This window comes from Ursus americanus, chromosome 32 (genome assembly GCF_024610735.1).
Source record: "Ursus americanus isolate L20-20 chromosome 32, mUrsAme1.1.p, whole genome shotgun sequence".
Classification (NCBI taxonomy): domain Eukaryota; kingdom Metazoa; phylum Chordata; class Mammalia; order Carnivora; family Ursidae; genus Ursus; species Ursus americanus.
In genome coordinates this window covers 3,379,943-3,392,467 of record NC_142158.1, presented here as the reverse complement: position 1 = coordinate 3,392,467, position 12,525 = coordinate 3,379,943, and the positions used below count along the sequence as shown (strand labels likewise).

The following is a 12,525-nucleotide window of genomic DNA, read 5'->3' as shown; positions in this document are numbered from 1 at the left end:
GTGTGGGCTTGGAAACCTGGGTCTCAGATTCTGGGCCCTATGACAAGGCTGTGGGACCTTAAGTAAGTCAGTTGACATCCCAGGGCCTCCCCTTCCTATTGTTGAGTGTTAATTGGAGCTCATGTCTTGTTCGTCTCTGCCCAGTGCTTATCAGAGTATATGGCTCCTCATAGCTCTTCCATAAAGATTGGTTTAATGAATAGGTATCGGATTAGTTTGTTGAATGAATGAATGGACATAGCAATATAGCTAATTTGCAGATTACTGAGATGAGTAAATCATGTGTATAGAAATTCCAACCCAGTACCTCACATATTGTAGGCATTTCCGGTTAACTGTTGTTCTTCTAGCCTCACAGACTAGCAAAGAGGCTGAGAAATGAGCAAGCATGGGGATGTGAGTTGCGCAAACAGTATCAGCTACACAGGAAAAGGATCTGCGCTCAGTGAGTTTGGAGCTAGGTATGGGGGGGAGGGGCAGGTGAACTCCCAGGGAACAGACTGGACACCGTGATGGGAGGGAGACCCAGCAGCAGAAGCCGCTCAATTGCTGCTTGCTGGGCTGGGGACCGTTTGCAGGACTGAGTCCCCAGAGATGACAGGTGGGACGGGGGGAGCCGTTGGAGGAGTGAGAAGTAGATTAGCTCAGGGATTGTGCGATCAGGGAGAACAGTGCTTCTCTACCAAGTCAGTTTGCCTGGCTCATTGGAACATTCCTGTAAGTTCGTGACTTTCAAAATGGGGCACAGGACCGCTCTGTGGAAGGGGTGCACATCTCACTTTCAGAAATCGTGCCAACTCACGAACGATTACGGGAATGTGTCCTGGCCATCGGGACTGCCGTTCTATCATTGCTTCTCACGGGCATGATCTCTGCAGTTGCCGGAGATGTTTCAGCAAGAAATTATGCACCTCATCATTTTAGTTCTGGAACACAAAGCGTGTAAGTGCTCAGACACCTCCTTGGATGTCTTGGGATGAAAGGAAGTGTAGTGACAGGATTTCAGGGCTGCCCTTCCTGCTTTTCTAGTAACTCAGATTTAAGCACAAAACACCTGTGTGTATATTTTTAATATTTGGTATTTTAAAGTGAAGAATGGTCTTTGGGAAATCACTCTTCAGTCTCAAAAAGAATAGCAGTTTTTCATGTTTTTCACCCAACATTGAAAAGAACTGATACTCGCCCCTTTGAGGGGGTGGCAAGATGCCATCTCAGAACCTTTGCTGATATTCAGTTTATTGGAGCAAAGGACAGGATTACACCTTCTTTGGACTTTTTACAAACGTGGCTTCACATGGCACAAAGGAGTGACTTCCTCTCAAGTTATACGAATTCTCGGGGTTGTTAGATTGCTCCTGTGCTAGGTGCCGCAGGAAAAATGTGTCCTATGTGCTTTATGCTGATCTTAGGATGCTAGTTAATAGTCATTATCCTCAATTTAAACAGAAAGGTAGAGGGATTTTTTTTTTTAAATATGCCAAATTTGTGATTAGGAGTAAGTTTCTGTCTTACATTCTCGACTCATTAAAAGCACAGGAGATGGGGGTCTTGCTCAAGTCTTGATTTGGTAACTTAGCAAGTCAGTGAGCATCATGGGGTCTTTTTACATCTTCTTAAAATGGCATGGTTGGGCCAGTTGCATGTGGTTCCTTTTACTTATAAAATTCTGTATGTGTTTTTATTTTGCACTAATTTGTTGCTGATCGCGATTTCTGTCATTTTTATAGTATACTTTTGAGTTTTTAACTAAATGCAAGCTCTTGGAGAGCCATTGTATTAATTTGCTAAGATTTTTTTCCCCCTAAATCAGGGAATGTAGTGCAGAACAGGCAGCTGACATTTGGGGAGCACTACTCTAATGGTCATATGTTACTTGCCATCTAGGTTTGGATGTGTGTGTATCTCTTTAAAAATTTCATCACCATAATATTCTTCAGGGTAGAAAACAATTCTTGTACTTGGGCACTTAATAAAAAGTAGCAAAATTAACATGGACATGAATGACTTGTTATACTTCTCCCCTACCAGCATTTTAAAGAAAAGATGGACATACATTTTGTACATTTTCTGTAATAAATTTTTATTACAGTAATTATACCCAGTAGGTAAGTGAAAGCCCTCCTTTGGGAAATTGTTTTTTCTGGATGCTCTGTAAGGTGGCCCTGGAAAGATAATGATATGCCATGGATTGTTTTTGGAAATGAGGATAATCCCTGCAAAAACATTGTCTAAGCTGTCACTTTTTATCATGCCAACGCAGAGTACGATCAATTCCCCTGGTTGTATATTGTAAGACAAAGAATTACACCGATAAGGGGGTCACCGTTTTGAAAATCACCATCAGCGTAATGTAAATCGCAGGCATTGGGTCAATTGGAATTAATTTTCCTCTCCCCTCATCAATCTGTGGGACACATCAGAAACTCTGGGACTGTGTGAAAGCTACATTGTACACTGAATGGAATTGGATAGCACATGAGAATCGCAAGTGCCTTAGATGCCTAGGACTTGTGTGTTTCCAAGTGAGGTTTTCTAAAGGATATTCACTAGCGAATTTTTGTTACATTTCAGACTGTTTCAGTGATGGCTAATACAGTTGGATATATATGATCTGATAAATCAAAGAATTATAATTTCTTTGTGGCATTTTCGGAAAAGAAACTGCTTTGATTATGGTACGCCATGGTACACAGAACTTTCTTCTTCCCTCCCTCCCTTCCTCTCTCTTTCCTCCTTCCTGCCTTTCTTTCCCTCCCTCCCACCCTCCCTCCCTCCCTCTCTCTTTCTTTCTCTCTTTCTCTCTCCCCTTCTTTCCTTCCTTCCTTCCTTCCTTCCTTCCTTCCTTCCTTCCTTCCTTCCCTCCTCCCTCCCTCCCTCCCTCCCTCCCTCCCTCCCTCTTTCTTTCTCTCTTTCTCTCTCTCCCCTTCCTTCCTTCCTTACAGCCCTCCTTCCTTCCATCATAAAGGATTTAAATAGACTCTAAGTTGTGATGAGATTTTAAAATCACTTTCTAATGTAGAAGAAATTTTAAAATCAGGAGCCACCTTAAATTAGTTTTGGAATAAGGTAGAAACATAAACAAATTAAAAAACATTAATATGTAAAATTTAAAAATTTGTAAAATTCCGCCACCAAGACACAACTCTTCATTTTCCTAGCACCCTCAAGTCATGTGTTACATACATCAGCCATTTCAGTGGTTGTGATCTTTAGTAAACATTTCATTTTAATTTTGCATTTTCATATAATATTATATCCTAAGCACTTAAAATATTTTGACAGATACAACTTTACAACTACCTAATTTAAAAAAACATAATGTTTAGCAACATGAGAGAGCACTTACTGAATTCTTATTGGGTTGTTTCCCCCTTTATTTTAGAGAACATCAGCGGGAATGTCCTGACAGTTAACGTTTATCAAGTGCTCAGTCAGTCACCCTTTTAAAGTACACACCATCTTTGACCCTTAACTTTCTTATCTATTATAAGAGAATAATAATACTTAACGGTTTTGTAATGAAATACACAAAAGGGCTTAGCTCAGGGCCTTGCACGAGACAAGAGCTCAGTCAAGGGATGGTCCTCACGAACCTAACATCATTACCGTCACTAAGTCTTTTGTTCTCACGCTGGAGATCACTTTCTTTGGGAATTCCTTTTGGTTTTCCCAAGATTGGGGTATGCCTCTGAGTGCCCACAGCACTGCAAAGTGGCCTTTTAGTGATTCCATTGTAATGGTCTGCTTTCTTGTCTGAGTTCCCTGTTGGATGGCTTACTCTTGAAGGCGGGACTAACTGTCCCAGGTGTCATTGTATCCCCAGGACCTTCACTGTGATGGTGCATAATCGTGGATGCTGGGTCAGGTTTTCTTAAGTGAATGACGCGTGAATAAGTGGTTTGTTTAATTAACACTTTGCATCTGCGTGGCTGTGTGAGAATAAGGGGAGGTCTCCTGTAGACATGGGCATGATCAAACAGTGTCTTCCCTTACAGTCCACTGATGTCTGTGAGCAGATCCTGAGAGTGGTGAGTAGGTCCAACCGGCTGGAGGAACTGGTGTTGGAAAACGCTGGGCTTAGAACGTGAGTATTGTCCTGAATATACAAATATGTGGCTTCAAAGCTTTCTGCCGTTTCCTCTAAAATTAGTATATAGTTTTTTTTTTTTTAAAAAGGGTTGAAAGGTTGAATCACTCACATATAAAGTATAGGGTTTTCTCTTTAAAAAAAAATAAAGGATCCCTGTGCTCCCCATCATTGCAACAGTCAAGGGTTTTATAACATCCTCTGTGGTCCGGTGACTGGATGTGTTTGAGGGAGCACGGCGTGGTGGCTAGGAGAGAGGGCCCTGAGCCAGATGCCTCATGGCCTTGGGCAAATTGCTTCATTTCTGTGCCTCAGTCTCTTTATCTTTAAGATGGAGAACACAAGAGCACCTACCTTACAGAGTGATGGCTGGGAGAAGTAAATTACTATATGCAAAGTGCTTAGACAAGGATCTTTCATGTCGTAGGTGCTCTGTGTCAGCTCTTAGGAACACCATTCACGGTAGTCGTGGTAGTAACGTATTTCCCATGGTTTCATTGCTTTGCCTGGATTTCTTTTATCTGTTTCTCTCTCTTTCCAAATCCATACTACTTGTTCAGTGCTCGGTGGTGGCTTGGTAGGCAGTGCCCAAGCCTCCGGTGGAGTTCGAATCTGGTAGAACAAAGACTTCACTGCTCCTAAGTGAGGGGGTGGACAGGTTCATGATTATAGCACTTAGTGTGTTATTTTAAGTGCCACATACCTAAAATAGTGATTTTGAATTTTTCTTAAAACATAGCGGTAACAATCGTAGACTTTAAACTCAATAATTAGGGCAATTTTGCATTTTTGAGTATTGCATGAAATAAGAATTAAGATACAGTGAACAGCCGATTGCCATTTTCATGAAAAGCAGATTCAATTCAGGATTTTTTTTTAAGTTATGGAGGGACTAAGTCATACTATTAATAGCATCCTGTAATGTGTCTTTAAAGGGGCAATTGTATATTTTCTTCTTGCTTTTGAGTGACGTTTTGGCTAAGCAAAATGAACCACATTTTGGCTGCGGCTTTACAGATTCTCTAGTGAGGATACATACTTGTGTAGACTAGATTGGGTGTTATCGGATATATCGTAAGTAGACTAATATTGTAAAGAAAGGTTTTCTTTTTTTAGATTTCACTCTAGCTCTTCTAGCTGTCAGTGTTTTATTTGAGCAGTTTTACATTTCGTGATAGTTAATCTTGCTCTTTTGTTTACTTGCAGAGAGTTTGCCCAAAAACTGGCCAGTGCTCTCGCGCATAATCCCAACTCAGGACTGCACACAATTAACCTTGCTGGCAACCCACTGGAGGATCGAGGTACTGTAGCGATTCGTGTGATCACTGATGCCACGATTGTGAGAGCGTTGGGCAGTTTTCGTGCGGCCACACCCAGAGAATGGTGTCAGGCTCCGTTGTAATTACTTAATAAATGCTACTGATGCTTTGTTCGCTTCTGGGTTTTTCTACCCTTTGATGAAAATACTGGTGCTAAATTCATTACCTAATTAACTTCTTTTGAAGCGATACAAACAGAAAGGAGGATATTATTTTTTAACTACCGTGTTAGTTTCTTATGGCTGCGTAGCAAATTACCGCCAACATGGCAGGGATGTATTACCTGACCGTTTCCTTGGCTCGGTAGTCTGGGTGCATGTTCGCTGGGCTGTCTACTCAAGAGTCTCTCAGGGCTGAAATCACATTGTCAGCTGTGGCTGTGATCATGTGTGACCTATGTGTTCAAACTTGCCGGTTGTTGGCAGAATGAATGTCCTTAGTTCTGCAGGACAGAGGTCACCATATTCTTGCTGGCTCTCATCGGGGACCACTCACAGCACCAGAGGCTGTGCTCGGGTCCTTACTACATGGTCCCTCTTCTCACTGCGAGCCAGTTTGTTTTGTGCTTGAGGCAGTTAGGAGCACATTTCTCTTTTAAATAGAGCACCTGATTAGGTCAGGCCCACCCAGGACAGTCTCCCCTTTCAATTAACTCAAAGTCAACTGAATAGTAGCCCAGTCATGTTAGTGATGTGTCATATACTTGTCAGTCCGCCCCACACACTCAAGAAAATTATACAGGGATGTGTACCGGGGGGGCAGGAATCTTGGGGACCATCTTACTATTCTGTCTACCACATGTATTTTTTAATATTTAACAAGATTTGAATATGAGGATTGGGAGAAAATGAAGGACTGGAGTTCATGATGAGGCAGAGGGAGGTTTCGTTTAAAGCGTTTGTGTGGGCAGAGGGGAGAGTCAGTAGGCTTAGAATGTGAAACTTAAGTGTTTGAATTCTCAGTAGGAGAACATTAATGGGTGGGGTTTAAGAAGAAATAGCTTTATCTCTAGAGGGAATATTTTGTTTTCATTATCTGTTGCAAATGTTTTCCAGCACTGTTGAATAAAAGCCTTTCATCTTGTAATGTTATATATTTGATGAGGATTAATTATTAAACTGAGCTGAAGCTACTGATACAGACAGTTCTGCTTTGTGTTCCTGATGGAGACACTGTTCTTCATGGAAAAGGATACCCACCCATGCGGTATTCACGCCAAAAATAAACAGCAGTTTCCTAGCACTGAAAGTAGTGAATCTAAAGGAAGTTTGAGACTGAATTAGAAAACTAGATCACATGAAAATCATCCTCGTGGAATCAACCACAGCTGAAAATCATGGATGCATATCCCTGAAATAGGAGTTTCTTGGGGGTGTAGGAATTTCTTCGGGAAAAACAGATGCCTCTGTTAGTCAACTGCTAGAAAGTGATGAATATGACAAATGGAAATGGACATGGAGATCGCCTTTTATAGATAGGATGGCCATTTTTGCTTTGGTTTTTAAGATGGAAGGGACCCAAACATACTCATCTACAGACCGGACAGAGTCAGTGTTGGGGGGGTGGGGAGGTAGGCAATGGAGGCAGGTCCATAAGGTTGCAAACCCAGAGCACATAGGCGAGGAGGGGATACTCCGTAGTCCTTGGGGAAACGCAAATGCACGCCACAGTGACGTACCACTGCACAACCAGTAGTGTGGCTGTGATCACAAGTGTTAGAGAGGACGTGGGAAATGGAGACACATGCTTTACTGGTGCGAGTGTAAAATGGAGCAGCCGCTTTGCAAATGGGTTAGACAGTTTCTTAAAAAGTTAAGCACAAATTGGGGCACCTGGTGAAGTGTCCGACTCTTGGTTTTGGCCCATCCCGTGATCTCGGGGTTGTGGGGTCGAGCCCCACGTTGGGCTCTGCGCTCTGTGCAGAGTCTGCTTCAGACTCTCTCTCTCCCTCTCCCTCTGCCCTGCCCTATCCCCCCCACTCCCGCATGCATACGCATGCTCTCTCTCTCTCTCTCAAATAAATAAATCTTAAGAAAAAAATAAAGCTCAACCCAGATTTGCCACACAACGTAGCAGTTCCACTCATGGACATCACTGAGAGACGTTGAGCCTGTGTTCACACACGGACTTGTGAATGAATGTTTATAGCAGTGTTCTCCGTAACAGCCAAACCATGGAAACCGCCCCGCGTCCACCGCTGGCGAGAGGGCGAACACAGTGCAGTGTGTAGACCGAGGCGCACGGTGTGTAGACCGAGGCGCACAGCTGAGCCATGGAGGCAGCCGACGGGCTGATCTGTGCTGTGGCATGGCGGCACCTCAGAAACGTGGCAGGCGAAGGAAGCCAGACCCGAAAGACCACATACAGTTTGCGTTCGGGGGCTTGGAAGGAAGCATGCATGTGAGGCCCTTTGTCTCCTCGTCTGCCCTGCGCCTCATGTGCTCTGAGGGGCAGCTTACTGGACAACGTAGCCCCTCGGGCAGTCTTCTCCTTCAGACCCTCGCCTTTGGTTTAAACATCTGTGCTGGATCTTGCTTCCTTCTGGTGCATTCTAATTAGATGCGGACATTTCTCCCTCATCTGCTTCCTTTTTGTCCCTGTTCCTTGTCCCTCATCCTCCCCAACCTCCTCAGACCTTGGACATAATCAATAAATATTTCCTTAGATTGAGTTTGACTTCATCTTAATTCTCTTCTGGAGCTTTTGACTTGCATTGAACATCGTGGCAAAGTTTACAGAGATTTCTTTTATATCAGAACATGGGCTCAAAGATGGTGTTTCCAGGCTTTTGTTCTCCACGTTCCTACCTCTGAGACCTGGTCTGATGTCTTTTCATCTACTTGCCGTCCATTCACAGGAGCTAAAATCCCAGATCATTCCAAGGATGTTTTCCTCAACGTCGTGTGTGCATACCGACTCTCCCATGTGGTGTCTGCTCACATATACTCCATTTTTGACACTCCTAAAAACGTTTCGCAAGCTGAGACTTTCCTTGTTTCAGCCCCTTCTAGATTCATTCACTGATATATTTGCCAGTGTCCTTGGACAACCACCAATACCCATATTTCCTACCTTCACCCTTGGGGCTGAGCTTCCTGAACACAAATTCTGCGTAGGTTTTTTTCTTTTTTTTCCTTTTTTAAAAATTCAGGCTAAATATCTGAAGATGATTGGTAGTTTTTCTGCTCGTGGATGGAAATTCCAAAAGAAATCCAACTAAGTGTAAAATCTTTACAAGAATTTCAATCCAGGCAAAATATTTCAAGATCTTAATTTCTGAGCTGTTCAGTGACAGTACTTTTTATGTCTGAAAACGGTAAAAAGCGTGGGGAAAGAATTCATAATCGTAGTGTATATAAAAGAGACCAAGGAACCTCAAGGAAACACAGGACTGTTTAGCAGCCCAGAATTCTGAGGAATTTCAACACCAAATGGAATTTGATTTTGTACCTGAACCCTCCACTCGGGGACTTATTTGGAAAGTCTCAGAGAGCAGGTTTGGCTCCTTGCTTTGTGATATGAATATAGATGCAGCAAACTCCTGTTATTTTCTGCTCAGTCTCCTTGTCACACTTCCGTACAAAGGACAGACAGCCTTCTGTGGTTGAGGGGCTTGTGGTGAAGGAGGTTACGGTGTGAATTGGTGAGCAGGGGTGTAGTGTGTATGAGCGGTGCTGCCGGGGCTGCGTGCCCTGCTGCGTCTCTCGTGTGGAAGAGACACACGAGGCAGCGAGCGACCCACGCACACGCACGAGCTCTTCTGCTGCTGGTTGTGGGCCCAGGGCTGCTCCCAGGCTTGCTCTTGGCGCTCTGTCCTGATGTGTCTTCAGATTGTAGGTCAAGACCCACCAGCAGGTCATGAAGTCAGTTCATAGCTCATGACAAGCATTTGAACAAAGGAGAATGGTGGTTCCGCCAGTCAGCATCCAGCTCTCCATCTCAGCTCAGGTCTTGATCTCACAGCGGTGAGTTCAAGCTCCGCGTTAGACTCCACGCTGGGCATGGAGCCTACTTAAAAAAAGAGAGAGAGAAGAAGGAATAGAACAGAATAGAAAATATCAGGGACGCCTGGATGGCTCAGTCAGTTAAGTGTCTGCCTTCAGCTCAGGTCATGATCTCAGGGTCCTGGGACGGAATCCTGTGTCAGGCTCCCTGCTCAGTGGGGAGTCTGCTCTCCCTCTGCCCCTCCCCCGCTCGTGCTTGCTTGCTTGCTCTCTCACTCTCGCTCTCAAATAAATAAGATAAAATATTAAAAAAAGAAAGAATAGAAAATATCAGAGTGCATTTGTTTGGGAAAACTTTGGTTTTACTTTCCTAATAACGTGTGTATGTATTTACTTCTGTACGCGGTTCCTTCACTATGATGTCAAATCTGTTTCTTTATGTGGGTCTCGGTAGAAAAGGCTTGAGACTCTGGTCCAGCCTCACTGGTTCCGCCTTTTGTGTTAGCTCCTCGGGCCCCCAGTGTCGGAACCACGGCCTTCTTGGTCACGTCCTTGTGACTAACGCTTGGACCGGGCATGACTTTTTGGATAATAGTTGAGTATTTTTGGAGACAACAGCTCTCCTCTCTCTGCTCCTTCCACACGATTGACTTCCTTACTCGTTACCAACGCCATGTCCTCTTCTTCCCAGTCGTCCCTCCCCGTTCCCCTCGTTTTTATGGTCTCACTCAGCCTTGTCAGGAATGTCTGCCTATTTCCTCCCATCACTTTGTTCTAAATTGGATTATTTTGTTTAAAGATGATTTAGAATGCTGTCTCAGAATGTTTTTCTTTTGGAAATGTTGACCTGAAGTACCCAGATTTTTTTTTTCCTGACCATCTGGTGGTGGCTCTAGTTTGATCTGCGTAAGGCAAGAGAATCCGATTCTAAAATTGCCACTTAGCTTTTTTTGGATGCTTCCTTTCTTTCCTGCCAATGTGTACCAGTGGGTTCTGACTCAAAATACACGAGTTCGGTTCTGGACTTTGCCACTTTGTAGCTGAGTTTCCTGAGACAAGTTACCTAACTTCTGTGTGTGTTTCGTCACCTTTATTTTTTAAATTTTAATTCTAGAATAGTTAATGTACCGTGTTATGCTAGTTTCAGGTATGCAGTATAGTGATTCAACAATCCTATACACTACTGAGTGCTCAGCAAACTACAGGAACTCTAGTTCGTTCGTCTTTAAAATAATAATAGTACCGACCACATAAAAGTGGTCTCAGGATTAAATGAGATAATACACAGAAAAGGACAAGAATAGCGTGTCGCATGCTGTGCACTCAATCAGTGTTGGCTTTCACTACCTCCTTGATTCATAGAGTAGCCTTGTGGAGTAAAATCATGCAAATGTTATTATTCCCTTTTTCTGAGCGAGGAAGCTGTGTGTTCACATGATTTGGACACAGCTTACGGAGTCCTACCTGAGATCCGTTGTGAGTCTCCTGTCTAGGATTTCCTGAACATCAGCCAACCAATCCATCGGTCACTCTCTCCTACTGTGGTTGTGATTTTCTGCTTGGGCTCTGTAGGTATCCTGGGGAAGTAGAAGGAAAGAATTTTATGTGCGCCTTTTGAAAGCTTTGGCTTATTCCATAGCATGTCAGTCAATTTTCTTAATCACTTTAATGTTTCAAGATACCAGGTTTGGGTGTGACAGCTCTGAAACAGAAGGTTCTCTTCTTCAGAGTCATGATTTCAGCTATATTTAATTGATATTTTTAAGGTGACACCAGGTAAAACAATATTTTAAAAACTGCCCACCTTTGGGTTTTAGGGCATTCGAAAGTTTGGTGTGCTGACTCCATGTTTTTCCACTGGTCTTCTTAGTCCTATATTCCTAGTTCTTGAATCTTTTCTCCTCAGCCTTATTTTTGAAGTGGAAACGCCCCACTGGATTTTGTTTATTCCTGTTTCTTAGTATTTCTGAACTTTCCAGGGAAGCCATAGGAATTAGTAGATATCCGAAGATTTTAACTGTTACGTGTGTTCCCACATCCACCATGTTGAAAGCTACATGCTTTGTAACAGAAAAGAAAGACATCTTTTGTTTACACACATCCTGTTGCTAGAACCATATGCAGAATTTTGCAAACTATTAATATTGATGCTTTCAATTAACAAGGACCTCCTTAAACCTCTCTGCCTAGTTTGTGTATCATACTGATTCTAGAATAGCCAAGTGTTAGAATTTTATGTGACATTATCATAGGCTTTTAAATTCGTGCATGATTAATAGCTTAAATGTGCAATGTCAGATTTCATTTTGTATCTTTTGTAAGTTAATAACATCAGATGGCAAATTATACTACTAAACAATTTGTGATTACTTTTTTTATTAGGCATAAATATTTTGAAGCTGAAGAAGCCATAATAGTTTTGTTTTGAAAGGAGAAATAAAAATTAAACCATTTTTCCTTCTAGATTTGACACATACTTAAAATTACAAGAAGGGTAATCCATTTAGTAAGGTCTCCAAATGAAAGTGTCTAGTGATAAATTCTGTTTTAATTCAGAGCTCTGAAGGCTATGTTTTGCTTCATTTTGGGGGCAGAATTAAAGATTTTTGGCCAAAAGTTGAAAAGTCTCTTCTTATCGTTTGTTTGTGGGGAAGTGTTTTCTCGATGATTGGTTTGTTCCCTGGTACTGTTGAGTAAGTGGCTCCAGAAAGTACCAGGCAGGTTAATTTTTTTGTTTTTCTTGAGACTTTGGCTGCCCGCCACCCTCAATTTATTCATGTTGCCAAGACCGCATTTCTGAAGTCTGCCAGAAAGGAAGGGGACCCTTTGTGTATTAATCTGTTACCTTTTCTCAAAGATCAGTAAAAGTATTGAATCACTATGATGTACACCTGAAACCAATAGGAAACTCTATGTCAATTATACTGTTTAAAATAAAGCAATTTAGTGCTTTTATTTAAAAAAAAAAGCTGACCCCATTTATGCCTTTTATTGTGTTAGCACTTAGCAAGGATGTTTCTTTAAAGAAGAAATGTAATACATTTATGACTTGTGGGTGCCTAGGAAGTCAAAATATTTTGTCAAGGAAAGAACTAATAGTTTCGTTGGAAATTTGATAAAAAGTACTTGGAACAGACTATCTTGTATCTGTGTCTTTAGTCCACTTTACGTTTGA

At 42.4% G+C, this 12,525-nt stretch overlaps 1 protein-coding gene across 3 annotated transcripts in view; it reads left to right on the top strand.

Annotated features, from left to right (window-relative positions):
* Nucleotides 1-12,525, top strand: part of CARMIL1 (capping protein regulator and myosin 1 linker 1) — a 304,280-nt gene that overhangs the window by 149,104 nt on the left and 142,651 nt on the right. For all 3 annotated transcript variants that reach the window (XM_045800481.2, XM_045800480.2, XM_045800482.2), the window contains exons 10-11: nucleotides 3,996-4,084; nucleotides 5,294-5,388. In XM_045800481.2, coding sequence (XP_045656437.2) covers nucleotides 3,996-4,084; nucleotides 5,294-5,388 — 184 coding nt within the window. The remainder of the gene's footprint in view (nucleotides 1-3,995; nucleotides 4,085-5,293; nucleotides 5,389-12,525) is intronic.